Source organism: Embiotoca jacksoni, unplaced genomic scaffold (genome assembly GCF_022577435.1).
Source record: "Embiotoca jacksoni isolate LCO1_2020_lvr unplaced genomic scaffold, fEmbJac1.0.p SCAF_14, whole genome shotgun sequence".
Lineage (NCBI taxonomy): Eukaryota > Metazoa > Chordata > Actinopteri > Embiotocidae > Embiotoca > Embiotoca jacksoni.
The window spans coordinates 11,136,034-11,162,325 of record NW_027185274.1 but is presented as its reverse complement, the minus strand read 5'-3'; the positions used below and the strand labels follow the sequence as shown (position 1 = coordinate 11,162,325).

The following is a 26,292-nucleotide window of genomic DNA, read 5'->3' as shown; positions in this document are numbered from 1 at the left end:
TGCCGCCAAGTGACTGTAAGTTAAAGTATTTGTGCTTTGGTGCCGTGCTGCGCCTAGAGCGAGCTGACATCAGTTAGTTGCGAACTGAATTATCAGAGCTGTCTGAATCTTTTTTAACAAAGGAATTACTATTATATTTGTTTATCTAAACTTAAACTGTTTAATATGATCATCCGACATTGTAACATTATAATTAGGATTGAAACTATGGAAAAACTAAAAAAAGATCCTCTTCAAGAAAAATAAGCATTTGTTGTAATATTGCAAATGTTACGTGTCTCATGCAAATACACACATAAATATGATGGAACATAGCTTTGATATTCATTTGTAGATCTTGACAAAAAACCTTTTGGAAGTATTTATCACTGGAAGTACATTAACTGCAGTAAATAATTAATAAAACTGTATTGTAATAACAGGATGTTTCAATACTAAACTTGTCAAACACTCATAAACACACCTGGTGCAATATGCAGTCTCACATTCTTATTAATTTAATGAAGCTGTATTACAGAAGATTCAGTGTACTAACAGAGACGTACAGTAGAAAGGGTTAACTTTACAAAACTGCCTTTAAGGAAAGGAAATGTAATACATGACATTACTCAACATGTAAAAACAAAGGTTCTCTCAAATAAAACTCAAAATTAAGAAATAGAAAAAACATGTAATCTAACCTAAAGCCAAACCCCATACACATAATTGTACATTAACTAATAAATCTAAGCATGTAATTGGTGTTGCATTAGCGCAAATGATCGAAATGTATCGGAGAGGAGAAGAACAGTTTACTCCTTAAGGAAGAACGTTAAGGGACAGAGAGATATCTGCTGGTAAACATGCATGTCAAGTGAGGTACACACAATGCTGCACTGCTGAGAAGCTATCATGGTAATTATATTATCATGTCAAAATGTATCATTAATCTATATTCCTGTAGTTCTCGTCCTGCTAACCGTACAGTGCTTCAAATGTTTATCATTGCTTTTACCTGTATGCATAACAATTCATTTCACATGATGTCCTTTCTGTCTGTTTGATGTTGAGTGTGTGCATAATGTGTGTGTGCCTTAATGCATGTTTGGATCAAATATTTGAAAAATACAACGCCAGCAGTATTTCACAGTGGAGCCTCTGAATAACTGCCTGTTCACTTCTTCATAAATACAAACACACTGTCACATCCTCAACAAACAGGAGCTCGTTAAGACAAGGTTTGTGTTGGAGGTTGTATCACAGCTTGACATCTGTGCAAAAGTATATCTTCCTGCCTGGCTTCAATTATTGATACAGCCAACTTTTCCGGAAAGTGAAATGTTATTCAGTAATTGGCATTGGATATTTTGAAATAACGGAGCTTTAAACCGCCAATTAGTTTCAAGGTTGTGGAAAGAAAGTGGTCTTTGAGCCAGTAGCCAGAAAAAAACGCTGTTGGACATTTGCCATCATAGTCAGTGAAAATCTTTTATCATTCTTCTGCCCCTTCATCCTGCAAAGATTTTTTTAAATCCTTATGCTGCAGTTTTGTTCTCCACACGTCAGTCTTGATGTTTTATACAATGATGCATTTCCATGTACAGTTTTTTTCTTATAATCCTGAAAACTGTATCAGAAAGAAGTCAGTGCCATAGTGTTGTTTCTCTGCATTTTTTGTGGAAGACGGGGCCATTTCTTTTATCTGGTGCTCCTCCACTGACCATCAATGATGAGAATCTGTACAGACAACAAGCAGTGAAAAAGAGATTTAGTACATTTGTGCACAGCAAAAGTTTGAAAATTAAAACTTAAAAGGACATTTGCCATTAGCGTTTTATGATGCGCCTTTTGACTTGTGGAGTTTTCGTATTTTTATGTTCTCTGTTGTCATGGACTGATTACCATTTGACAGGCCATTTCAAATCATTTTTATTCAAACAAATATCAACATATAATTTTTTGAAATATCCTGCAACCATGTCTGCATACCAATCAACCCCCTGCAGCATTGAGACTGCTCTGTTGCAGAATGAGTTACATAAATGTGAGTGAAATGAAGATGAAAGATGGGGACGAGTCAGAGGTCTGGTTAGGGCAGTGTGTGTGTGTGTGTGTGTGTGTGTGTGTGTGTGTGTGTGTGTGTGTGTGTGTGTGTGTGCGTGTGTGTGCGTGCGTGCGTGTGTGTGTGCAGAACAGGGGTTTCACAATGTGGACTTCACGGTCTGGTGCCTCACATGCATGAAAGGAGGGACGTGTGAGATGACAGAGAAGGAAGGAGAAGAACTACAACGTAACACGAAGGAGCAATAGACCACAGTGCATATTATGCAACACAAATTCAAGTTTCTAAGTAATCATAATTGATAGTGCTTTATTCTACTCACGATACAGAGCAAAGCATATAACATGAATATGTAAATTGTATTCATCAAAGGTAAGGCTGACAGGGAAAAACTTAACCCAACAAATTGATCCAGGATAAAGCTGCTAAACCAACTTAGACTGGATGTATTCTGTATGTAGACTGTAAGAGGAGCAAACAAAGCTACGGCCGCTCAGGTCTTCTGTTAATTCAGTTTTCCGGAACATTTTGCGTGTTATACTGCCATCTTGGGTTCATATCCATTCTGGAGGATGCATTGGAATTTTACTTACAGTGTGTAAATGTACTGTATGAGGTAATGCAATCCATTTGCTCGGCTTAGCTATGTAGAGCTTTTGAAAACAACACAAGTGTGTTTTGTCATTTCTGCCACATAATTTCAGTTATCCCCGGAGTTCATGTGTTTAAATGCAAGAGGGAAAAAAAAAAATCTCAAGATGGATGATCTCTTGGTGACTCATGTTTGCTGCTGACTGGCTCATCACTTTCAGTGAGTGACATGAACAGAAATACTGCTAACAAGTTGGTTTTAGAGGAGACACGAGAGCAAAACAACATACTTTTAATGTAATATACTATGTAGAAGCAGTAGAGAGCAATACTACCTCAGAATCTGTGGTATTTTTATTACAAGGTTGTGATTTGTGCATTCAGGAGATATAGAAGCAAAGGTTGCCTCCATGAGATCTCTACACAACATACTGTACAATTCTGCTTTATTCTCACCTTGTGGTTGAGTAGCTGTGGTTTCTGAGCTGATAACAAGCACCAGGAGTCGGTGAGCAGGGCGGAGATGTTATCCTTTACTTCAGCTACTATCAGGAGCAACATGGTGGCATTTAAAGAAATCCAAGACTGGCTGGGTTGGAAGGTTTCCACAATAAGAGACACTAAAGTGCACATGCTTTCTTCTTCGTGGAGTCAACTGAGTTGGTTCCAAAAGCTTGGTGTCACCAGACAGAAACATATTGCTGGTATCTAATTGGCTACTACTGCAAGTCCAAGCAATCACAGAAACTGTAGACAGAAGGTTCAGGTGATCTGTGTTTAGTGCATTATTAGTGTGCATATGTACTCTGTGGTTGCTGATAGTGGTTATCAGGCCAGAAATATTACATTTTCTTTCCAGGGTCTCCATTAGGAGCTCATATATCTATAGCAAATGTCCAGTCATACATGCTAAATCAATTAACTGAATACATAAAATAAAATGATTAATATATGAAATATTTTTGAAAATAAGGACACTCCAGCTGCTTTAACAAATGTCTGATCTTTAACATAAGTTCCTCTTATTTCTTTATGTACTTCAAAAATGTCTAAGCATTCACTTAAATTTGTTTTCAAAAAACAGTAACTTGCAAGGCTTTTACTTTACTTTACTCCTACTTTACTTTTCTTGCCTCACTGATTTATCTCTTGTCATCTTCGCTCTTTGAAGTTTGAGGTATTACTAATTCATTTTCATTCCCACTCATTCCGACATAAAAAGCCAATAATGACAACGATTCTCTTTATCAAACATCATCCTCCCCTCACCGCCTCTTTTTGTTCTTCTTTTGTCTCCTCTAATCCATCACCTCTCTTTTCGACTCATACCCTTACTCCTCGTAAGTGACTCTTTCCTTGTCAGGTGCCTAAGTAAATCTATGGTAAAACTGACAACGAGCATTTCCTGCTTCATTATCTTTCATTTCTCTTTAACATCTTCCTCTTTTACTTCCCGTGTCGCTCATTGCCTTTTGCCTCTGATGACTAATATTACATATTTTTTTCTCGTTTCCGCTCATTTCTTTCGCTGTCTTGCTTCTTCAGACCTTGTCTTTGTCTGTGACAGCTGATAGTTATATACTGTCTGAAAAATCATCTTCTAATAAAGTTACCCACAGGGATCGGATGTACTGTGACTGCTCTAAAAGCCGCTGAGGATGCACTTCCCTCTGGGATATCAAGCGAGGAAGGGAAAAGGGAAACACTGGATAGAAAGCTCGAGAGGCGCATTACAGCTCATTACTCTGCAGAGCACTGACAGGACAATGACGCAGTTCACAGAGGGTGAATATCAGCAGGGATAGTGACATGCAAACATGCATATGTAGAAACACACACACGTGCAGTGGAAGACACTAGCTGATGATCCGTTCTGACTAGACTGGGTTACAACCACACAATGTAGGAAAGTAATCTTAGCACAGTGATGTGAAGACTGCCCTCAGGATGCAGAAAACCACCACTATTTAAAGTTTTCATTTTAAAGATTTTACATACAGCCTGATGAGGCTCCAGACTACATAAAAACTGAAAATCCTCTTACGGGATTATGGTAACTGGAAGAAGTCCTGGAAATTAGAGGGCAAAGTATGTCATTTGTAATTTCTCTCCACAATAGCAACAATATAAAGATGATAAACTGAGGTGCATGTGTGTCATTTACAGAAGAAACTTAAAATGGCATTTATGGTATTAAGAAAACAGTGAGGTTTACTTTCTAATCAAAGCAGCTGTAATTGATATTTATATATTACTATTACATCACTAGTATGTAAAAGTAACAAATTAAGTAATAGTAACTCTGTGGTTTGCTTCAGATACTTGAGACTAATTTCTCGGTGAAATGATGAACAAAGTTATGAACATTCTAGCGTTAAGTTTCTTCCCAATACTTTTTGACCTCCCGTGACTCGATTTTACCTTATATCGTATCTGCATGTTCTCTCTCTGCCTTTTCATCTTTGAAACTCACTGTCTTCCTCCTTTCATTCTTTCCGAAAGATCATTTCTCCGCTAACAATCTCAGTGATTTGAAGGGAGCTGAAAGCTAACGGCCAGTCCACTTTTTAATGATGTGTTTATCCTTCTAATGGGGGAAAACTAACCCTGACAGAGAGAAATACCCCCGCGTGACCTCGCTTGCTTGTTAAATTTCAGCACACCGCTTCTCTCTAAAAGGAGTTTGTTTCCTCTGGGCTTTTTAAGGGTGCTGCAGTTTCTTCGAAGGCCAGACATGCGTGTCAGATGAACTGGAGTTTTTGAAATCAGTGTTGATGTTTGTGGACACAAAGAAAAGGAGAAATTGCTGAAGCATCGACTAATGGCAATAAAAAAAAAGAAGAAACTGTAGTCACGACACGGCTGTATCGAGGAGTCATGGCATCAGATTGACATTATCTGACTGTTCACTAAACCCTTCCCACACTCAGCAATTTTCCAATCATACCTTAGCAACTGTAACAATGCAAAGGTGACCTCTCAAGCTTTGCACTCTCCACATTAAAAAAAGTGACATGTGGCTGTAGTGAGAGCGAACTTCCATAAATCAAGAGCTTAGAGGATTATATTGTCTTTTTAGCCTTCCCAAGCCAAATGTACAAGAAAAGACATGTAAGGAATGGATTCAACATTGTGTTTGTCTGCTAACCAAGGGGCATTTCATATTACATTAAATCCACTGTGTACTATTTCCCCTCTGTCTGAAAGTCAGTCCTGGATGATACATTAGCGGCTCTGTCCTGCTTTTTGTTCTGGATAGTTTACACTCCAGCAGATTGCACTACATCCACAAGGGTTAGACGCCCCCTAAAAGCATTTTCTGTTGTCACATTAAAGTGAAACACGTTTTTGAAAACAACAAAAGAGCCTTTTCAAGCCTACGTCTTTCCCTCATTGGTGAGTTGAATAAGACTCTGATCTTACACTTCTCTTTATGATATTAAGGCTGTGTCTCAAATCACATACTTTTTTTTTTACACTTGTTATTTTGAGTGCGCAAGTGCGTTCACATTGTCAAGAATGGAAACATACACTACGAGCACCCGGACGGTGCACTCATATCGGTACGCAAATTGAATAGGAAACAATGGACACTTTTCACCCTAGACAGCAAAAAGAGAGTGACCACGGACACATTTTCAAACTGCAGCAGCCGAGGAAGTCATATTGTTAACTAAGTACCACAATAATGCTGTTAGATTGAAGCCATTGGTATTTTTTATTGGTTGTGTAAAACAGGACACAAAAACACGTTCACTTTAAGTGAAAATAACCAAGCGAAGCTGGCGGTTATGTTTGCGGGTCATGCGTTCAAATGTTTCAGTCATTTCCAGCAAATGCAGAACGGCAGCGTGCGATTTGAGACAAAACTGACCAAATTCACGCATAACACTAGTAAATGTACTTATATGTAAATTTAATACACGCAAGTGTACCAACGGAAGTACGCGAATTGAGACATGGCATCGGATTTATTAGTTCTATAGTAGCTACAACACAAGAACAATGCTCTCTGTTTCCATGTTTTGTATCAAAAAGCTGATTTTGTAATAAACTTAAGTGGGATATAGAGCCTTAGCTTCAGTCTTTTAGCACGCTAATGTAGCCATCAAGTGCTGCGAAACCATTTTACAGGTTTCTCTTTTAAAAACACATCAGTGTGGAACATTAAGAAGTCAGCCGGACAGGCAGAAAGTGAAGCTAAGTTTAGCTTAACAATTTAGCTACTCACAGCTAATCAAATCTGCCAGTAACACTTAATATCTCAACTGGCAAAATCCAAAAGTGAGAATGCTTTTCTTGTCTAAATTAGTCCAAAATCCAGGACACATTTTAAATAACTAATAATTTTGTAAGGTATATCTGCCTTTATTAATCCATAAACCGTCTTGCAAGTACAGAAAGCTGGATATGCAGAGCAGCATTAACTGTAGTGGAGGTGATGCTTCAGTCAATTCCTCTTAGTTGCCAGAATTAGTCAAGTAAATAGTAAACTGGGTGCTAAAAATGTAAAAATAAAAACATGAAAGACAGGACAGGTTGGAGTTCAGGGCTTTGTTCGAGCATCATCGATACACTGGCAGTCGCAGGGTTCAAACCTCCGACCCCCAACTACTAAATCTGAATCGTGTGCAGCTTTAACAGCAGATCGCTATCTGGCTTCTGATCCAAAGAGATCAAACCATGATCTTGTCTAATCCTTGTTTGTTGTGATGCTGACCTCTGCGGAGCTGGTGGTATAAGCAGGGCTGAATGGGTTTATGTAACACCAGCTCGGCTTGCATAACCAACTGACCGATGGCATGCATGGTACTATTATTTTAAAGCCATAGATTTCCTTCAGCCTGGAACTCAAAATGAATAAATTTAGTATTTTGCTCTAGGACCAGTACTTGTTCAAAAAAAAAAAAAAAAAGTTAATTCACTGTTCAAACGGAGGCAACAATAACCATCACTGTGTGACCTTATTAGACTTTAGCCTTGAAGGACAACCTGAGGGAAGGTTCACATGAACATGGTATCTGTGGCGTCGGTTGTTTTAGTTCTATAATTGTAACTAAATATTAATGTGAAGATATCAATGACTTATGGTAGGTCCTAGTTTCAGGCTTTGAGGCCTCGGGATTAGAAAGTTGATGGTTGAAAATGTTTGACATGCTGAGAAAATATTTGTGAATGTTGAGCAAGATATTTACTGTAAACTGAGCTTTCTACAACCGATGTGAGGTTAAGGATTGTCTTTAAACTTTAGGGAACATAGGTATTGTTTTTAACTGTAGTGTGAAAGTTTCTCTTGGGTTATTAAAAATGGTGAAGACGTGTTGGTAGATTTCTTGGTGTTTAGTGAAAAATGTTTTTGTTGCAAACTATATGCATGTATGTGGTCTGAGTTTGGTCGGTATGAGGTTTTCCAGTGTTGGGGTTAAGTTTATGAAAGCTTCAGTAGCCATTATTGAAATCCTATTTGCGTCTTATTGCCATCCTTAATTCTGTTTGTTCTCTTGTTGTTGTTGCACTGTACAACTGGACAGAAAAGTAAGATAAGACATATCTCTATGAGATCATTATTTCAATCTGATAGCTGCTTTAAATAAATGAACAGTTTTGTGATACCTAACTTGAGTTGAATATTTTTGCTATTTGTTGCGGAAATGCTAAAAGTCTTTGAATAATTCCCACTCAAATTCCATTTCCAATCACAAACTAAAGCTGGCACTTGAAAAATCCATGGTATCAATCTAAAAGTAAGGCTATTTTACATTATTTTTGGAGAAAAAAAATATATTTTCAGGATATACAAGGTCTCCCATGTCCGCAGCAGCAGTATTTTTGCTCGGCTCCTCCATTCGGTCAGAAGGCACAGGCACAAACCACAGCCACCACCACTATGTTGCCAATGGTTGCCAGCACAGCAATCCACAGCCAAATGGTGTCACTGGACACTTTCCCATCATCCTCTGCTTCCGAGGGTCGTGAATAGCCGGCGTTGAGGTTGGACGTGGATGTCTGCAAGGATGTGTTGCCATTGTACGGAGAATCCATGAAGGCTCCGCTCACAGCCGGGAAATGCTGCCAGGAAGAGGGAGGAAGAAAGGGAACAAGACAGAGAGAGGTGTCTTCATGAAAGTCTGTGAGGAATGATTTCAGTCAGTCTTGTTGTGCAAAATTTCAGGAAGGTTATTGAACTGCACTTCAATAAATGAATACGGCACATTACAACACAGACTGAAACTTGCAAGAAAGACAAATGGAGGGGTAATTTGTTTAAATGTGTGTTGTTGTTGTTTTTTTTAAACTTTTTATAGGGCTATAAACAAATAAATAGATATTACAATGAAGAATTGCTTTCAGCAGAGAGTTAGCCCACTAAATGAAAAACACACAGAAAAGCAAACAAAGTTTGCTACAAATGAAAGGGGGTAATACATTTTTTAAATCAAATAATAAACATGAAACTAAGAATTTCCCCCCGGTATTGTGGGAGGTTTTTAAGAGCTCAGAGGAATAGGTTTGACATGCCTCGACATGGCAGTGTTTGTGGTGAAAGGCATAAATGTACTTGCTCTGAAAATAGCCGTACTTGTCGATTAACTAGATTACCTGGTTTGCTAGTTATGTTAAAGACAGCAGTACATCACGCTGTGTAGGAATAAAGTGTACAGATAACATTGTCCTCCTGAGCTCCATTTTATCCCTGTGTTGGATGATGATGAGGTTGTTTATCACTTTTCTCTGTTCTCACAACAGAAATAGAGCATATTTTCAGGGATTTGCTATGTTTGCTGATTGTGAACCTTCAAGTGCAGAGGCTGTGTTAGAAGGAATGGAACAAGACGTCCAAATAAAGAACTGAATATCAAGAAGTGATCGGTCAGATTAAATCATCACCTCTGGTTAAAATCTTTCATTTTAATTCTTAACATATTTGTACTCTCAAAATTCAGATGTGTTCGACTGTAAATGTAGGATACAGTGATGAGCATGGCATGGCTGGACAATAACATGTTCTGTTCAGGAGGTTAACCCCACAGCTGTGCCTGGTCTCAGGACAGCTGTACTGTACAGTGAATAGACAGCAGCATCTCAGACGGATTCATTCTCAGATGGATTAACAAAATCTAATGCATGCTTCACATATCTAAAAGCTGAACAGGGAAACACACACGCAGAGAGGATGGCAGAAAAAAAGCAAAAAACAAACGAAGCAGATCATGAGTCCCTCTTTTTGTCTCAGGTGGATGTGTTTGTTCCCCCGAGGGCTTCCACAGGTCCTCATCGCACAGACAGAGACCAATATCCCTGGAGCTGTCTCTGGTAATTATAACCTAAAATGTCCACAGAAGCAGGAACAAGCACACGTGCATGCAAACACTCTTCTTTCCAAGCCACCTCTATTTTTAGTCACTTGTCTTGCTGTCAGCTCTTTATTCTGGAGATGTGACACCTGTGATACAACCACACAGACGTGAGGTTGAAACTCAGGTGTGTGAACTTAATCTACTGTAACTTTTAACACTAGCTCACCAACACACTGCAAAAAGATTCAAAAACACAAGCACCCAGGCTGTCAAACCATGTACACACCAGAGACTGCACAGTCAGTGATCCAAACGGACAGCTCATTGCCCATTAATAATCCCAGTTTTCACCCGACAGCTGAGAGGTTCAATTGAGTTTGACCCCTTAACTTGTGGGCGTTTTAGCATGTTAAAGGTCCATTCAGCGATTACTGAACAGCATCAACCACCCTTGACTGTCAGAAATAGTCAGATGTGACAAGGCTTGGAAAAAGTTCCTTGTAGGCTGATATGTAGAAGGTTTTACACGTTTCATTTAAATGTTGAGGAAATAGGATAAGTCAGTCAGTTTCATGGGGATGCTTCGATCATCATTTATGATAAAAATCATGAATTTATATTTCACCCAAATCTAAAAAACGTCATAAACTTGTTCTCACTTTTGTCAGTTATGTATTTCTGTTGGTATCTAGCCACTCAGTTCTGATTTTATCTCTCTTCTGAGGATGATCCACTTATCTGACTGTGATCACCCCAGTGGATCAGTGGACGAATGTTAGAATTGTGGGTATCCAAAATTTCAGCAGATAACGAATTAAAGATATCAATATTTACACACAGAGGGTGCAAAAAGTATTAAAGAAAATCAGCTTTCATAAAGCCAGGGATTACATGTTTTTTACTCTGCATCAGTGTGAGTGCAGCTGCTCCTGTGATAATACAGATTCATTTTTTCTTCCAGACTGGCTCTGAGATGCCTTGAGATGTACCATCTGAACATGACGCTCAAAGCATCTGAGAGCCACTCTTGGGGTGCCCAAGTGCTTTTCATGTTTCTCTTGTGTCCTCATCGGCCCTATCTCTACGCCCAAACTGCAGATGTGACTTCAGGGCAAATTCTCACTTAGAAAATCCTCATACTGAAAACTGCCTCACTTTTCTTATCACTGAATATTACAAGGGAAACCCATCATAATGTTACAATTTTAAGGCTCACTTGTTATTATGTCCATTCAAGCTACATTACTTCCCCACAGACTTCAAAGAATTTTAATGAAATGAGTTAGCCATCGGCCTTGTTAACGATTTGTCACCCATTTTCAACGAGGGAGCAACCGGGAGCGAGACGTGAGGTCATCTGACATCCCCTGGCTGAGTGAAGGTGTAGGACACTGATACATGGTTCATATGTCTGCTGGTTGAGGCCACATCGACCTCTGTAATATGTCTTTACACCAACTGAACTGCACATAATTTACTGCACAGAAAATGTATGCAAGATTTGTTAAGATTATCTTGGCATGATAACAAAACTATCACTGTATTCATAAACAACCCTGTATCACACCAAAGCCTGTAATACACACTTCTGTCAACTACAGAATGTTGTTTCAGTGTCACGTTTTGCCATGCCAAGGCCTGAAAAGTAAGGTGCTTTCGGTTTATCTACAAAAAACAACATAATCAGGTTTAGCAGCAGACGATTTGGTTATGGTGAGACACCAAAGATATTTGGTTAGGGTTAAAATAAACAAGTTAAATACGTTACATTATGGAAGTAGCTTGAAAAACTTCTGAGAAATATACGTAGATTTTGGCTTTCTGGTGGATTCAAATATTTGTCTCCTGGGTGAAAGTCCTCCCTACTCTGACTTTATTGCTCCTTGTACTTCGTCAAATGACCTCCATTGCATGACCTCAACCCTGGTCATACGTGTGTGTACTTTTCAGCCCTAAAGGAGGCATGACACTCCCACAGTATCCTCTAGTGGATTGACGGGAGTAATGCACGTCTTAGTCTGAGAACCGGGCTGACGTATAGTATCATCCACTGGGATCGAAGGAGCTCCCAAAGACCAGAACATACAACCAGAAACAGGCACAGATATTATGAATAGATGAGGATACATTTTCTTTTAAAACATTTGAATATGAGTCATTGACAGGTCAAATCATGAAAAAAAAAAAAAATCACTGATCACATGAAGAGCATCCAGATTTAAGTCTACATGTCACAGTCAAGCGTATTCCAGACCTTCAATGGTATAAAATAAATCCAGCATGATTGCCATTAAGTCTTATGTTATCCAGTACCAAGCAACTATAGTGTGTTTGACTGTGCATGTTTTCGTTCCTTCTGAGAAGTGGAAAAAAAAAAAAACGAGTCTGAAATGTTGCAGCCGTTAAAATACGGCAGAATAATTTATAAGAAAACTTTAAGAGCTCTCACTACAGCCACTTAATATGTATATTTAATTAAAACTGCCTCCCAGGGTTTTTCATGGGTAAAGGAGGGAAAATGAGTAAATGCTGCTCTTCTCCTGCTGGTTTGGAAGTATACAATATGAAGTCCCCAATATGCCATTGACTCCTTTATGACATCTATCCACTCCAACCTGAAGACATACCTTGTTCTAACAAGAGGAGCACTGAACTTGTTCAAAATCTCTTTAGAAAGCCTCAGCCCAGAGGCTGTGTCTCTTTCTGTGACTAAAACAGCACAAAAAGGTCATCAACAGCAGTGAGCAGCAAGTGTTATTACACCACACGCCTGGAAGATAAACTACCTGAATAAATAATGAGTTTGTTTTTAGAACTACATGATCTAAATGCAAAAGGCTGAAAAGCTGCTTTGCAACGTAAAATGGCAGCTTAAGTAGGTCCCACTCTACAAATTCACTTTCCCATTTACTTTAGTGGCAGTTAGGCAGATTAAACATGCCATGCAGTGGTAAAGTTTGGCCTACACTTTGTAACTTTAAGTGTGTCTTGCTGTTTTTTTCATAATTAACTAATGTGAATAATCTACGTTGCAAATCATGACCAAGCAAAATAGCTGACTCTTTAATTGGCCAAAGTGAGACCACATGACCTCACAGGCAATGGTTCTACAAAAATTAAAGGATACAATTGAAAAAAATGAATGAAGAAATGACTGAATGAACCATTACAAAAGCAAGTGGCCACCAAAGTCTCAAGATGTCAACCCAATTAAAACCACATCACACTGTACCGCTATAAAATACTGTATGTATACAACATGTATTTTTCTCACACACTAAACGGTTCAGTGCATTGATAGTTTGCACAGTTAAAGGCAGTAGCTAGTGTTAATTAAGTCATTATCAAATGAATGGTGGGAAAAAGATCCCTCGCAGATAGACACACACGCACACAAAACAAGAGTATCAACACTAAGCTGTGCAGAAAGCAGCAATCTGTTCCTTTAGACTAAAGTTACAGTTATATAAGTAACTGACCTCTTTTGGTGATACGACAGCTACACACTTTTACTGTATGTTTATTATTTTTGTTTTATTTATGTGCAAAGAAACGATTCCCTCAAGACATAATTTTTTTTTAAAGGATTTTCTTAATTAATCATTTAACAATGTCTGAATATAGTGACAATAACATTGTATAGTTCAAAAAGACATCTTCAAAGCACAAATAAAGCTTTTCAGTTAATAAAACACAACAAAAAGCACAATCAAAATATTTCCCAACCTATTTTCTGTAAATCAATACTGTAAAATGATCTACACTTTGTTCCAGCTTAGTTATTTTAAGACTCACTGTGGTACATGAGGAAGAAGTGTTGCAAGACTAAAATGTGCCTCATTTCATTTGTGTTATACTCATCAGCCGTCAGTCTAGTTAGTTACCTGCATCCTGATGTCAACATAGGCCATATGGCAAATAAGGAAAATGACAGCTGGACAGCTGTTAATGGTATCATAGCAGTAGTGTCCTGTTACAACAGCGTAATAGCCAGGCAGAGTCGCAGAAACCTAAAACCAGCATGTATAGCTGCAGGCCACACAAAGTCCCTTCTGAAGACTCGGGGCGAGAAAGTGGTTTAGGAAAGTTGAGATCACACCTTCAGAAAAAGTAAACAAAGTAGCTTAAATTGAAATTGATGAAGTGAACATAAAACAAAATGTGAGTAAGAAAATCATGGTGTCGAGATGTCAGTCACTAAATACAAACAGACAGGGTTAGCCTGTGTGCTGATGCTGTGACGAAGGCTCTTTTACCTGTTGTTTGTTCTTAAACATTGTTATGCATCACAACAACATGACAGAAGTAAGTTGGTTTCATGACTTTGAGCTCAACACACATGCTGATTGATTCTCAGGAGGCGGAGAGAAAGTTCTTCATGGCTGGAGGTAGCTTTGACTGTAATGTACTCTTATGTGATGTTGGATATGTTTCTCACACCGATTGTGTACTGAGCAGCTACAGTATTAAGCGTAAACTGCATTCAAGTTATCAAAGTAATTCAAAGTTTCCAAAAGATCTCATTCTAGCATTCACGCTCAGTTAGTTACCTCTAAAACTTGCCCAACAAATAGAGCTATAAAAGGTCATTAACTTCACAGTCTTAAAAAAAAATCATTATAGGTTCCCTGTTTCTTTTTATGCATTCAAGTAAAAGCTTATACAAACAGAGAGGACAGCTGCTTTAGTGTTTCTGGGGTGACAGAAAACAGGCGACATCCTGCATGGAAAATGACATAATAGATACTGATAAACAAAGAAAGAGAATTGTACCTACTGCCGGCTGTATATGAAGAAAGAGATCAGTTGTGGTGTTGCAGTCTGTCCCGTCCTACGATCTGACTTAGAGTCAGTGCATCCAGAGACAGAGAGGAGCAGCACGCTTCATAAGAGTGAGAGACCTGACTCCATGTGAGCGAGCGAGAGAGATGGGATGGAGGGAGTGTACACTCAGAGGGAGAGAGAGAGAGAGAGAGAGAGAGAGGAGAGAGAGAGAGAGAGAGAGAGAGAGAGAGAGAAAGAGAGGGAGAGAGAGAGAGAGAGAGAGAGGGAGAGAGAAAGAGAGAGAGAGAGAGAGAGAGAGAGAGAGAGAAAGAGAGGGAGAGAGAGAGAGAGAGAGAGAGAGAGAGAGAGAGGAGAGAGAAAGAGAGAGAGAGAGGGAGGAAGAGAGAGAGAGAGAGAGAGAGAGAGATGGAGAGAGAGAGAGAAAGAGAGAGAGGGAAAGATCCTTCCCAGTGAAAGTGAGGGATTAGCGCACACTGAGAGCCTGTGTGTGTGAGACAGATTAGAGATGCTGCTGTGAGAGTTTGCCAGTGGGCCGTGTGTCATAGAGAACACACAGTGGGAACTGCATGTAGATATATAAAAATGATATATTGAGTGTGCGGGGCACTTTCATCTTTGTGGATCACCTCACACTGACAGACAACATCTAACTGGCTGAGTTTGCATTATCAGAATCAACCCCTGAAAATTATTTCAGTGGCTTCGTAGTTTGTATTTAGTTGGAAAAGATGGCAGACTTGACATTGTTGGTGAGATGTGTACCGTGATGGAATAGTAAGCATGTCTTTCCCAAATTGACAGCAGTCTCTCTCAGTGAAGGAAAAAACTCTAACAGTCAGCAAAGCAAAAGCTTAAACATGGTGTTCTTTACCAGAAACACGGGGAAGAACAACAGAACATGACCCAAATCCCAAATCTGATTTTAACCATCTGCATTGTGAGCACATGGCGTCCAACTCATCCCGCTGAGTCACCAGGATGATCAGCTTTTCTGCAGCTGCACATGGGACTGTGTGGACACGCAGGTAACAGCAAGAAACTCAATCAAAATGAGGCCTCATATGTGTTCTTGTGTTTTTACACGCATGCGCACAAGTACATATGGTACGCACCTGTGTATCTACGTGTATGTTGAGACCATGTATGTGGGCATTTCAGTGTGCATATGTATGTGTTTGTGTGCATGCACAAACAATAATGGCATGCATCTGTACGAATGGATGATGTTCTGTGAATCTGTGCAGAAAAAAATATGTCTTTCTTGTCTCAGTTAAGTTTCAAGACTATCTTCTGTCAAAACAATCTCTCTTTTACACAACACAGCGCTTTTGTGTTTTGTTAGATATTTTGTAATGAAACTACGAAGAAAAGTTCTGCTGTTACCATCTAAAAAATGTGTCATTTCTCAATCACCTAATCGTCTTCCCTCTGTTTCTTTTTCTGTCTTTCCCCTTCGACACTCCGCTGCCACCACATGTTGACTTATTAGCAAAAAAAAAAACCAGAAACATATACAGTAGGAGTGAACAGAGGAAGAGAGAGAAGAAATGTAAGTAATGAAAGATGGCGGTTATTGGAGGATAAATGTGAAAAAAAACAGGTGCGGCTCTGTGACGTGCTCGATGCTCACATCTTTGTCTTTCCGCCTCTCAGACATTCTTACGGCTCGTTTTTTACTTTACTTCTACCTGTCACCTTTCTATTGGCCGGCCCTCACTCCTGTCCTGACTTAACGACATTATATCTAAACTTTTATCCCGTCTCTTCTAGCCCCTCTGCTGTTCATCACTGTTCTCTCGTAACCTCTAAATGTCAGCAACTCTGTCTCTACAAACTCGCATGTTCTCATGTGGCCTCCCCCACCTACTTCTCTGTGTTCACGTTTACTCTCTTTGTCATCACCTGTAAAGGTCAGGACATTTCTCTTGCATTTTCTTCCCTCACCTCTCCAAACCTTCTTAGCTTTTTTACCTCCACTCTCCCTCCATAAATTCTCCCATCCCTCTTCGTTTTCTACGCGCATCGTTCCTTCGCTCTATCCACAGTGTCATCCCACCACAGGGGCAGTGTGCAGAGCTGCAGGACTTTTAGAAACAAACATATGTAGCTTCAAATCACCAAATCTCTGCCAACGAGAAATCTTTATTCTTTGGCGTATTGAGGGCACGACGTAACTTTTGTGTATAATAAGTGGTGTGTGAGTCCACCTCCTGCGCCCATCTGTGAGTGTGTCCTCCGGGTCTCCGAGGAAGGAAGCGCATGTGCATAGTTTTTGTCTTTCTATCTGGGTGTGCATATGTGTTTGCATTCATTTGTCTGTCTCTGTTTTATATGCACAGGTGCATCCATATCCTGCATGTACATGAACCTTCATTCTGTGTGGCCGTGTGGTTGCATGTGCAAGTAAGTGTGTGTGTGTGTGTGTGTGTGTGTGTGTGTGCGTGTGTGTGTGTGTGTGTGTGTGTGCATGTGTGCGTGTGTGTGTGTGCCTGCGTGCCTGCGTGCATGTGTGCGTCCGGAAAAAGCGCTGGTTTATAAAGTTATGTAATGTTCTTCTACGTTTGAGATACAGAAACTGCCTCTGGTAATCCCACGCTCATGCACACACAAGGCACAAATTAATGCGCACACACATGCTGCAGGAACACACATTCATCAATCACTGTGCCAACATAATCTCACTCACAACCGCACACTGGAGGCTGCGGGTTATTTAAAATGAGTTGAATTTGAGCTGAATAAGTGGAGATGGAAAAAAAAACAACTCTGATTAGCAAAGGATGGGGGGCAAGAAAAAGGGGACGGAAGTGACTTATCATTTGGCTTTTGTTACACAAGCTATTTGTTTCACAAGCTATTAGTGTAGCCCTTGATGTGAAGTTTGCTCCTGGGCGAGGGAAACATTTTGTGTTTGAATATTAAAGCCACCAAATATATATTTCCAGGGCAGAAAATTTGGGTCTCCATCTGTGACCGCTTTAACAGAAAAAAAACAAAACAAGCATGGAATGAGAGAGGGGGAGGAAAGAAGAGAAAGAAATGAAAGAGGGAATAAACAGCCCTGCAGCAGCCAGCTGTTCTTCTTCTTTGTGAAACATCTGTCATAAAATTACAAACTCAGAGAGAGAAAGTGGGGAAAATGGAAATTAAATACAGATAAGGTAAAGGGAAACAAAAGAGAAGGTAAGAAAAAGGGGCCTGAATAAGCCATTGTTTACTCTCCTGTTTAAAAGACCTGCTCACTGTCGGCCTGAATAAAGTTTGACAAAGCTTGAAGGGAAAAATGGGAACTTGGTCGCACAATTTACACGTACATGTGTGTTTGTGTGTCAGATAATAAACATCAGCTTAATTTCATTGTTTTGTAAAATGTGAAATGTAGCCGGTAACTATCTTCCGCATACTTGTTATTGACCTACTGATGGTGCTAAATGAGAAGTCGTTTGCTGGGAGCCATGAATGTCTTCACAACATGTAATTGCAAAGCATCTAGGATTCACTGTGACATTCAGTCTGGACCAAAGTGGCACACCAACCCACACTACCACCCGCAGAACCACATTGCTGGCGTGGCTAAAGGCCGGTGTAAAACCGAAATAAAGTCCACCACAACATCTTGCCAGACAGATCATGCCCTGTTATCATTACGTTTATGCACAGAACTGATGTTCCTAAAAAAAATTGCCCGAATGACAGAATAAAATGCAATTAACTTTTAAGATGAGATTTCTCTGAAGCGTTAAGGCGGGATCCGCTTCATCGGATGAATTTGAATGAAACTGAAGTAGGACAAACTCACCTGATGTGCTATGGCCATAACACAAGGTGGTTCTTGAGCTGTGTCTTTAATTTGTACAGAAAGTCTATCTCCTTTAAATTAGTCTCACTTTATTTCACTTTAAATCATTGATTTTAAATCTTTAGTCAGTTCCTCTATCTACTTTCACATTCGCAATTACACTAAGTATAAAAAGAACCTGCCAATATAATGAAAATACAAATCCCCCAAAATGATTTAAATCTTTTAATATGGCAATACATTTAAATAATCTAATTCTACATCCAAAAGTCTCTTTAAACACCTGCAGATACCATCTCCTGCTGGGAGTGGGTCTTCGCTTTGCATACAATTTGATGGAGTTAATTTTAAATGGCTCTCAGGGGATGATGATTTAAAAATAATAGACACCTCGGAAACTAAACCAAAAAGTAGCAGCAGAAAATGAATTCCAAGTTATTGAGCCGTATGATGAAAAGAAAATACGGAATATGTCCGGGGGGGCCGACTGAATTCATGACAAGAATAGCGGGAGCAAGAATAACTGCGAGAAGGGAGATGAAGCTGGAGATAACAGACTGAGCCGGAAGACAAGCGAGAGAAGGAAGAGGTGACTGCTCTGTAGGTTGTGGTGAGGAAGAAGAGTACGAGGAAGAAGAGTACGAGGAAAAGAGTGCGCTACACAGAGAGACATGGGCTTGCTCTCATGGCTCGCTGAATCTTTGCTTCGTTTTGCTGGAGGCTTCAAACCCTAACAGACGAACAAAGAACAGCATTCACTGATATCAATAAGTGACCATACCCAGCTTTCATAACACCCTTCAGGCTTCAAGCACACACACATACACACACACACACACACACACACACACACACACACACACACACACACACACACACATAAAAGCACATGAGAGGTGCAAATATACATTCACAAATATTTGTAGGCTTTCACGTAAAGATGCACATATGAATAGAATTCGTGCATTTCTGCACTACGTAACTACAATGTCCCCGGGTTGATTCTGGCTGTGGACCATTTGAACAACTGCCCCATAACAACGTGTTTACATTCAAATAACAGAGCCCTACAGCATTTTATGGCAGGAGCAAATGAAGAAGTCATGATAACATTACTGTTCACAATCATATTATGGAGGTTGGGGTTGGCGGATGGGTCAACAAAGAATAGAACTTTAACAGTCTACAGTTAAAACACTTTTTACATACAATGCAATACAGCTATAATCCAATCTTTTAATCAAATACAAACTACCGAAGGCCAATTTCTATATGCTTTCTGGACAACTAAAGGGCGATTGTTCCTTTGTGATGCAGGACAGTTGGACCTGTGTAGATAGTCATGTATTTCATTAAGTAATAAGCTTTTAAAAAAAAAATTAGCAAGCAAAACAAAATTCTATACAATTTTCTTGTTTCTTGTGAAACAGGTTTTACCATCTTTAATCAATGAAAAGTAATTCCACAATTAACCAATTTCAACCATTTTGAATGTAAGGAGCATTTTGTGTGATCTTATTCAAATATTACGTCGGGCACGGTTTAGTGAATAGACAAAGAAACCTGCAACCAAAAGCACACAAGCAATAAATGCAACTCAATGCTCACGTGGCAATTATTGGGTTCCTCTCTATAATGTTGTAAGGTTCTGTTGTAAGAACCACACTATAAATGCCCTGAGATCACCTTGTGATTTGGTGTTATATAAAAACAATTGAATTGAGTTGGACACCTCGTTGTACAAACACTCACACAACACGCACACAGAGATATACGTGCAGAGTGTGCACGCAGACACTGTGTGTGACCCTGCACTCTCCTCTGTCCATTATTCCCACCATGCAGTACATTTCATGTTCACGCTCTGTTAAGCTCCATTTAATTAACTTTCTGCTTTTCTTAACAGACAGATCAACCTTATTATTGTTGCATGCACTGAGATGTGAAGTCTGCTAAGTGCATTTCATGACTCCTGGTTACACCAATTCTCTCTGTAGAAATCAGTAAATAGTGAGTTTTGTCATTTGTGTATGACGTTTGTAATAATATATACATATACATATATACAATAATATATGTAATACATTTGCCTCAAATGCAGAGCCAATAAAGATTTGTGTTATATTTTAAATGTGTTTATTTTCAGAAAAAGTGTACCTTCGCCTACAGTATGAAGTGTCTGATCATTTTTAGAGGCGGAGTCTGCCTTTCTCAAGCTTGATCCAATTTTCTTACCGACTGTATGCACTACGGATTCACAGGAGACCAAGCGATTCTGTTTTTAATTCTATCTCACAGATTTCCAACCCTCAGTCCTACAAATTACATTCTGACAGTAATCGTTCATAATGACAAATTATGTGTTTGTGTAGGACCTCATTCCTAAGAAGCTGATTGTGGAAATACAGTTGTGTGCTCTTTACACTGTTATCATTCATGACACCACCTTCATAGGCAAAGTATATCTACACATTAAACATAGTCTTGTTTTGTTTATATGTGAAGCAGTAAAACTAACTTAAAATGTTTCCTTTTCTCATATTACTTATTACGTAAAATAAACTAGTTTATATCCATATTAGTGATGTTTTTGACGGTGGTATTAAGCCACGTTGTAATGTAATGCATTATTAATTATATATAGTATGTAAAAGAGATTATGCTGATCCTCCACCAAACAAGGCACATCCTGTCATTCCAGTTAGAATAATATTACACTGCAAAGGGATCTCATAAAATGATTAAAACCTCGGAATGTGATTAAATGTACCAAAAAAAAAAGCTCTTACTCATAATATACTTTTATGCAATGAGGTTAACGTTAGTCAGGCTCATGGCAGAAGAACACATAACAGGCCTGAAATTACAACATCAAGGAAAACCTACGGTCTGACTTTTGATCCTGGATCGGGGCTTTTGATTGTTGCTAGACAAGGAAGTGACATTGTAGTTCAAATTTTCTGTTTCCTTCCTCTGAACAGTCTCGATTAATGACATCAAACCTAATTTACAAATGTCAAAAATGCACTGCCATTAAATAAATATGAACACGTTCGACCGACCAAAATAAAAAGTTCCTCCAAATGATATCTTCATAAAGGAACGGACTAATCTCTGAGGTGAAGTATTGGGTTGACAGTTGACTTATTTATGTAATAAAAGTGCAGCCACTTGCATGTCTGACATGTGTATCTGTATCTAATCTGTCATGCAAACCATCCCCAATGAATAAAGCATTACAGACCTTATATGGTACGTGCCATGGATGACTCATCCCCCTCTATACTTAAGGTGTCATAACCTTTGTTTTTATCTCTGAAGGTTATCTCAACTCTCTGTGCTGAAATATTAATGGAACAGACACTGTTAAGATCCTTTTACATTTTCCCTGTTAAGGCCCTTCGTGCATAGTTCAAGCCAATATAGACCTTCTTCCAGCTTGGATGGCTCCTGTATTTGTACTCAAAGTTAAAAGTTTAAGCATGGCAAGTTTACAAGTATCATATATGTCATACACAAAGGCTATTGAAAACTGCTTTACATGAAGAGCAGTGTGGAAGATACTTGCAAAAAAATTTGAAAAACAAGAAAGGTCTTCTCTCGAGCTTGTGTTTGGTTTATCCATTCTGGGCTCATTCTGAGGTAACAAAAACACAGCAATGTGCAGTTTCAGGGGATTATACACCAGCAGTAAACATAATTGTAGAAATTATATTCCATTTCTGCAAATATACAAAAAATTCAGAAGGAAATGTGAATTAAAAACTAATTAATAGAATGGAACATTGTTTAAAGGAAATTAAAAAAAGTTATGAACTGATCCATAAATACAGGAAATTTGGGCAACATGATTCATTATGAGAGTTTAAGGTTCTGGGAAAGGCCATGCAGTACAAAAGTCTTATTGATTTTAGGATAATCAAACACAGAGGCAGTCTAATATCATCTGGAAGTTTGCTCCAGCTCTGTGGTGCTCAGAGAATGCTGTTTCTCTATCTTTATGTCATGGTAGATAAATATCTAGTTAGAGTGCTTTGTGGGAATTATCAACATTTCTGATGAAAATAGTGTCGAAACATTGGTATTCCCTTTACAATCAACATCCCAGATTTGTATTCAATGCTAACTCATGTCTAAAAATACAAATTAAATAGAAAAACAATACATTTTGGTACAGAGCAAAGAAAGTGTTTCACTTTAATAACATGTTTTAACCTCACGATCCTGCATCTCTTAACGGGTAACTCTTCTGTGTTTAGGTTCTTTGAAAAATAAGAAAACCTAATTCAAGTTTTTGTTACAAACACACTTTTTAGATGAACTGAAAAGAAGGGCTGTTCATCCTGGATCAGATTTACTGTCTGTGTCACAGCAGGTACTTCTGGGGAGTATCTACTCCCCTGAACTACCTGATAAACTCTTTAGCAGATGGTAATCTGACCTACATCTCCATCACACAGACTTTGATTGACTTTACTTAATTAAGACCAATCTAACATTCACCCTCGGAAAAAAAAAGAGAGAGCTGGGATTGAAAGAGAGGGAACGCAGTCATGAGCACGGGGTCTGGCCTGGAGGCTGTGCTGCTCAGGGTCAAGGACACATCATCAGTCATGGGGGGAGCACGACTGAAATCAACCCCTACTGTACATGATGTGACTCAGAAACAATTACCAGTTCATGACCGATGAGTAACACAGACAGAAATAAAAATAAAAAACTCAGATGTATTCATATTCCTTGCACACAAAAGGTATTTTTACATTAATTCGATTTTAAGATTTAGTCTTGCCAAGATGCTGGGTATATTTTTTATAGTAAAAACACAACAAAATTTACATCCATCTGCTCCATCATCAACTGAGAGCCTTTCAGCTGCAAAAAAAAAATTGTACCATTAGTTTTGGTTTTACTTCGTACTCAGCCAGAAACAACATTAAGGAGTTGACTACAGAGACAGTTAGTGTGGCGTGATTAAGGACCACACATTGGGCACGTCTGATTAACTATCTAAGAACAGATGGCTATCGGATGAGGCTCTCCATCAAACTCCTTCAACCGGACAGGGTTCACATCTGGAGCACAGGAGCTCAGTGACAGTAGTCAGAAAATTAAAGGGAGATACCACTCAATTCAGGGACCAAGATCACCTCATCTTTTACCATTACTTGAGCATGTCTTTGCACAGAGGATGAGTTGACTTAGATAGATAGATAGATAGATAGATAGATAGATAGATAGATAGATAGATAGATAGATAGATAGATAGATAGATAGATAGATAGATAGATAGATAGATAGATAGATAGATAGATAGATAGATAGATAGATAGATAGATAGATAGATAGATAGATAGATAGATAGATAGATAGATGTTTTTCGCTACAGCAGCATTATAGGTACTGGAAAGCAATAAAACAACAGTAAAAAATATTAAATATAAAAATGCACAGTATATACAATAAAATAGAATAAAATAGAATAATTAATTTAAATTAAATTAAAACTAACTAAACAATAGTGCAAAGATTTAAACAAACAAGAAAACAGACAACCAACGGTGTTATTGTTGTGTGATGAATTTTGCCAGAGGTGAGTTATTGTACTGTTTAGTACCTATAAGCAGATGGTTACAGGAGATTTTCCGTCAAATCTGCACAGCTAGAAGGGTGACAGGACATTTCAGGAAATAGGGACCTAATCCTGCAGGATTTCTGCATTGGTAATGCTATAAAAGATATCTTAAAGGCACCTATTTGTGATTGACATAGGAAAGGTCAACCGACTCAAAATTTCCTCATGGTGAAATATGATTTATTTTCTCTGACGCAAACAAGCAGATATAATTTCAAACTTTAGCAGGCGGCTCATTGGCTAGCTGAGTGACAGCTGCAGGTTTCAACTGTTATAAATCTTCAATTCCGTAGCAAATGTTGTCAAACGTCTTTTAAACTGCACCTAATGTGCTTCAATGCTGAAAGTTTAACCCAGAAATGGTGGATACACCATACACAACACCATAAAGTCATTGTGTGTCATTGTGTAGCTACTGAAAGTAAATCTTAGGATTATTAGGTCATTAAAGTAATATGACACCAGAATCACCAAAGACTTGAAAGTCATCAGTTATGTTCACTCATGACCTAAATCATTGCCTGTGCTCCTCCGGTAAACAAATATGATGTGCATTGTTTCATGATAGACACTAAATATTCATGATAAAAAAAACCTTTTTATATTGTCTGAAGACTTGGCTGTAAAAGTACATTCTCAACAACAGACAATAACCCATAATTCTTTCTGGCAAGAGAAGAAAACAACTTTGGAGCATCATTTTAAATACTTCCTCTAGCGAAAAGAGCAATAAAGTATCAGGGATTCAGTGCTGAAGGGAGAGCATGCAGGGAAAGTAGGCCTTCAACTGTGCTTGCACTTAAAAGCTTTAGTATAGTAATCACTTTCAGAACATATCCACAGGCTTCGAAGCCCAGAAAGTCACAGAGGGGCCTTGATTGTAACATAAAGCATTGCCCTTGGGTTACAACTAGAGCTCAACATCATTTGTCAGAAGATAAAAAAAAACAACTGGAAAATGGGACAAGAATAATCTACCGTCATTCAGAGCAACAGAGCTGTGTTGATGGTTGTACAAAGAAACAAACACAAGCAAAGGTTTTTAAAACAGAGCAGAATCACTTCTTTTTTCTTCTAAAGTATCTCATTCTTTGAAAATAGACAGATGCTACTCCCTCATTTTGTCGAAGACTTCTATGTGAGCTTTAGCTGCAACTTAGTGGAGGAGAAGACTTTGCAAAGGTCTCTCTCTCCAAACCAAAAAGTGCCCGCTGGCATGCAAACTGTAAGAATGTGTTTCATGCATGCTTTGAAAAACTGTAAGAGCCTTTATTTGACATTGTTTTACTTCAGTGTTAACACGGACAGACAAAACAATAAAAACATAGCACAGTGTTTAACAATAGATAATGTATTCAGGTTTAATCAGGCACACAGATGCCTCATGGGTACTAATATCTTTCTTTGTAAGATAACAGAAAACCAAAACGGGGCCCAAAATCAGCCTTAATTCACTACATGTTTATATGGCTCACACATGCTGCACCCTACTTAGTGAAAAAAATCTTGACAATTGACAGCAACACTCAGAAACAGCAGCCTTGTACTGACTCAGTCTGTGAGTCCCTGTCTGCGCGTCTCCTTTTGAAGAAGCCACTGTGCAGACTGCTTTTGAGTCACTGCTGTATGTGTGCACTGTCTAAAACTGTAGATCTAACTTGCACATTTGAACTTTACAAATGTACCAAAACTTTTCTGACGCTCCAGTGACTCAGCGGGTGTAGTTAGATTTCTTAAGTAATCATAAAAGGTGGACCTTGTAAGATCTGCACTCTTGTAACAACTTAGTCCAATAGTTAATGTTTTATCTGACTTGACTTGAGGGATTTGTAGATTATTGTGACATGAGGCTGTTTTTCGTCAACACTGTGACGATGCAATAAATATATGATTAAAAAAATAAAAAAAATAGTGTTAAAATGTTGAAAAAAGATCAATATAAATAAAGCAAATAAAACAAAAAGAAAAACATTCAGCTATCATTATCTGAAGGCCTTAAGAATTTGCGTGGATGAACGTCTTCCTTACCTGTGCTGACATCAGTGATAACTCCATTATCCCCAGATCAACGGTCGCCAGCCGGAGTGTGTCAAGAAAAACACGTTTTGCTGGGAAAGTAAGAATGTTGACAGCAGAGAAATCT

At 38.7% G+C, this 26,292-nt stretch overlaps 1 protein-coding gene across 1 annotated transcript; it reads right to left on the bottom strand.

The window, feature by feature from the left end:
• Positions 1-232: 232 nt before the first annotated feature.
• LOC138197255 (uncharacterized protein C14orf132) lies at positions 233-26,244 on the bottom strand. Its single transcript, XM_069147947.1, has 3 exons — positions 26,178-26,244; positions 3,089-8,701; positions 233-1,716 (listed from the first exon to the last, which is right to left on the bottom strand). Exons 1-2 carry the CDS (start codon positions 26,202-26,204, stop codon positions 8,483-8,485), a joined length of 246 nt encoding a protein of 81 aa, XP_069004048.1. The 5' UTR covers positions 26,205-26,244; the 3' UTR covers positions 233-1,716; positions 3,089-8,482.
• Between the last annotated feature and the right edge of the window lie 48 nt (positions 26,245-26,292).

What these genes read in the sequence shown, in the direction of transcription:
- LOC138197255 (XM_069147947.1), bottom strand. Translation starts at nt 26,204, where the DNA reads ATGGAGTTATCACTGATGTCAGCACAG. An exon ending in TATCACTGATGTCAGCACAG is followed by an intron (nt 8,702 to 26,177) that starts GTAAGGAAGACG and finishes TCTTCCTGGCAG; the next exon opens with CATTTCCCGGCTGTGAGCGG.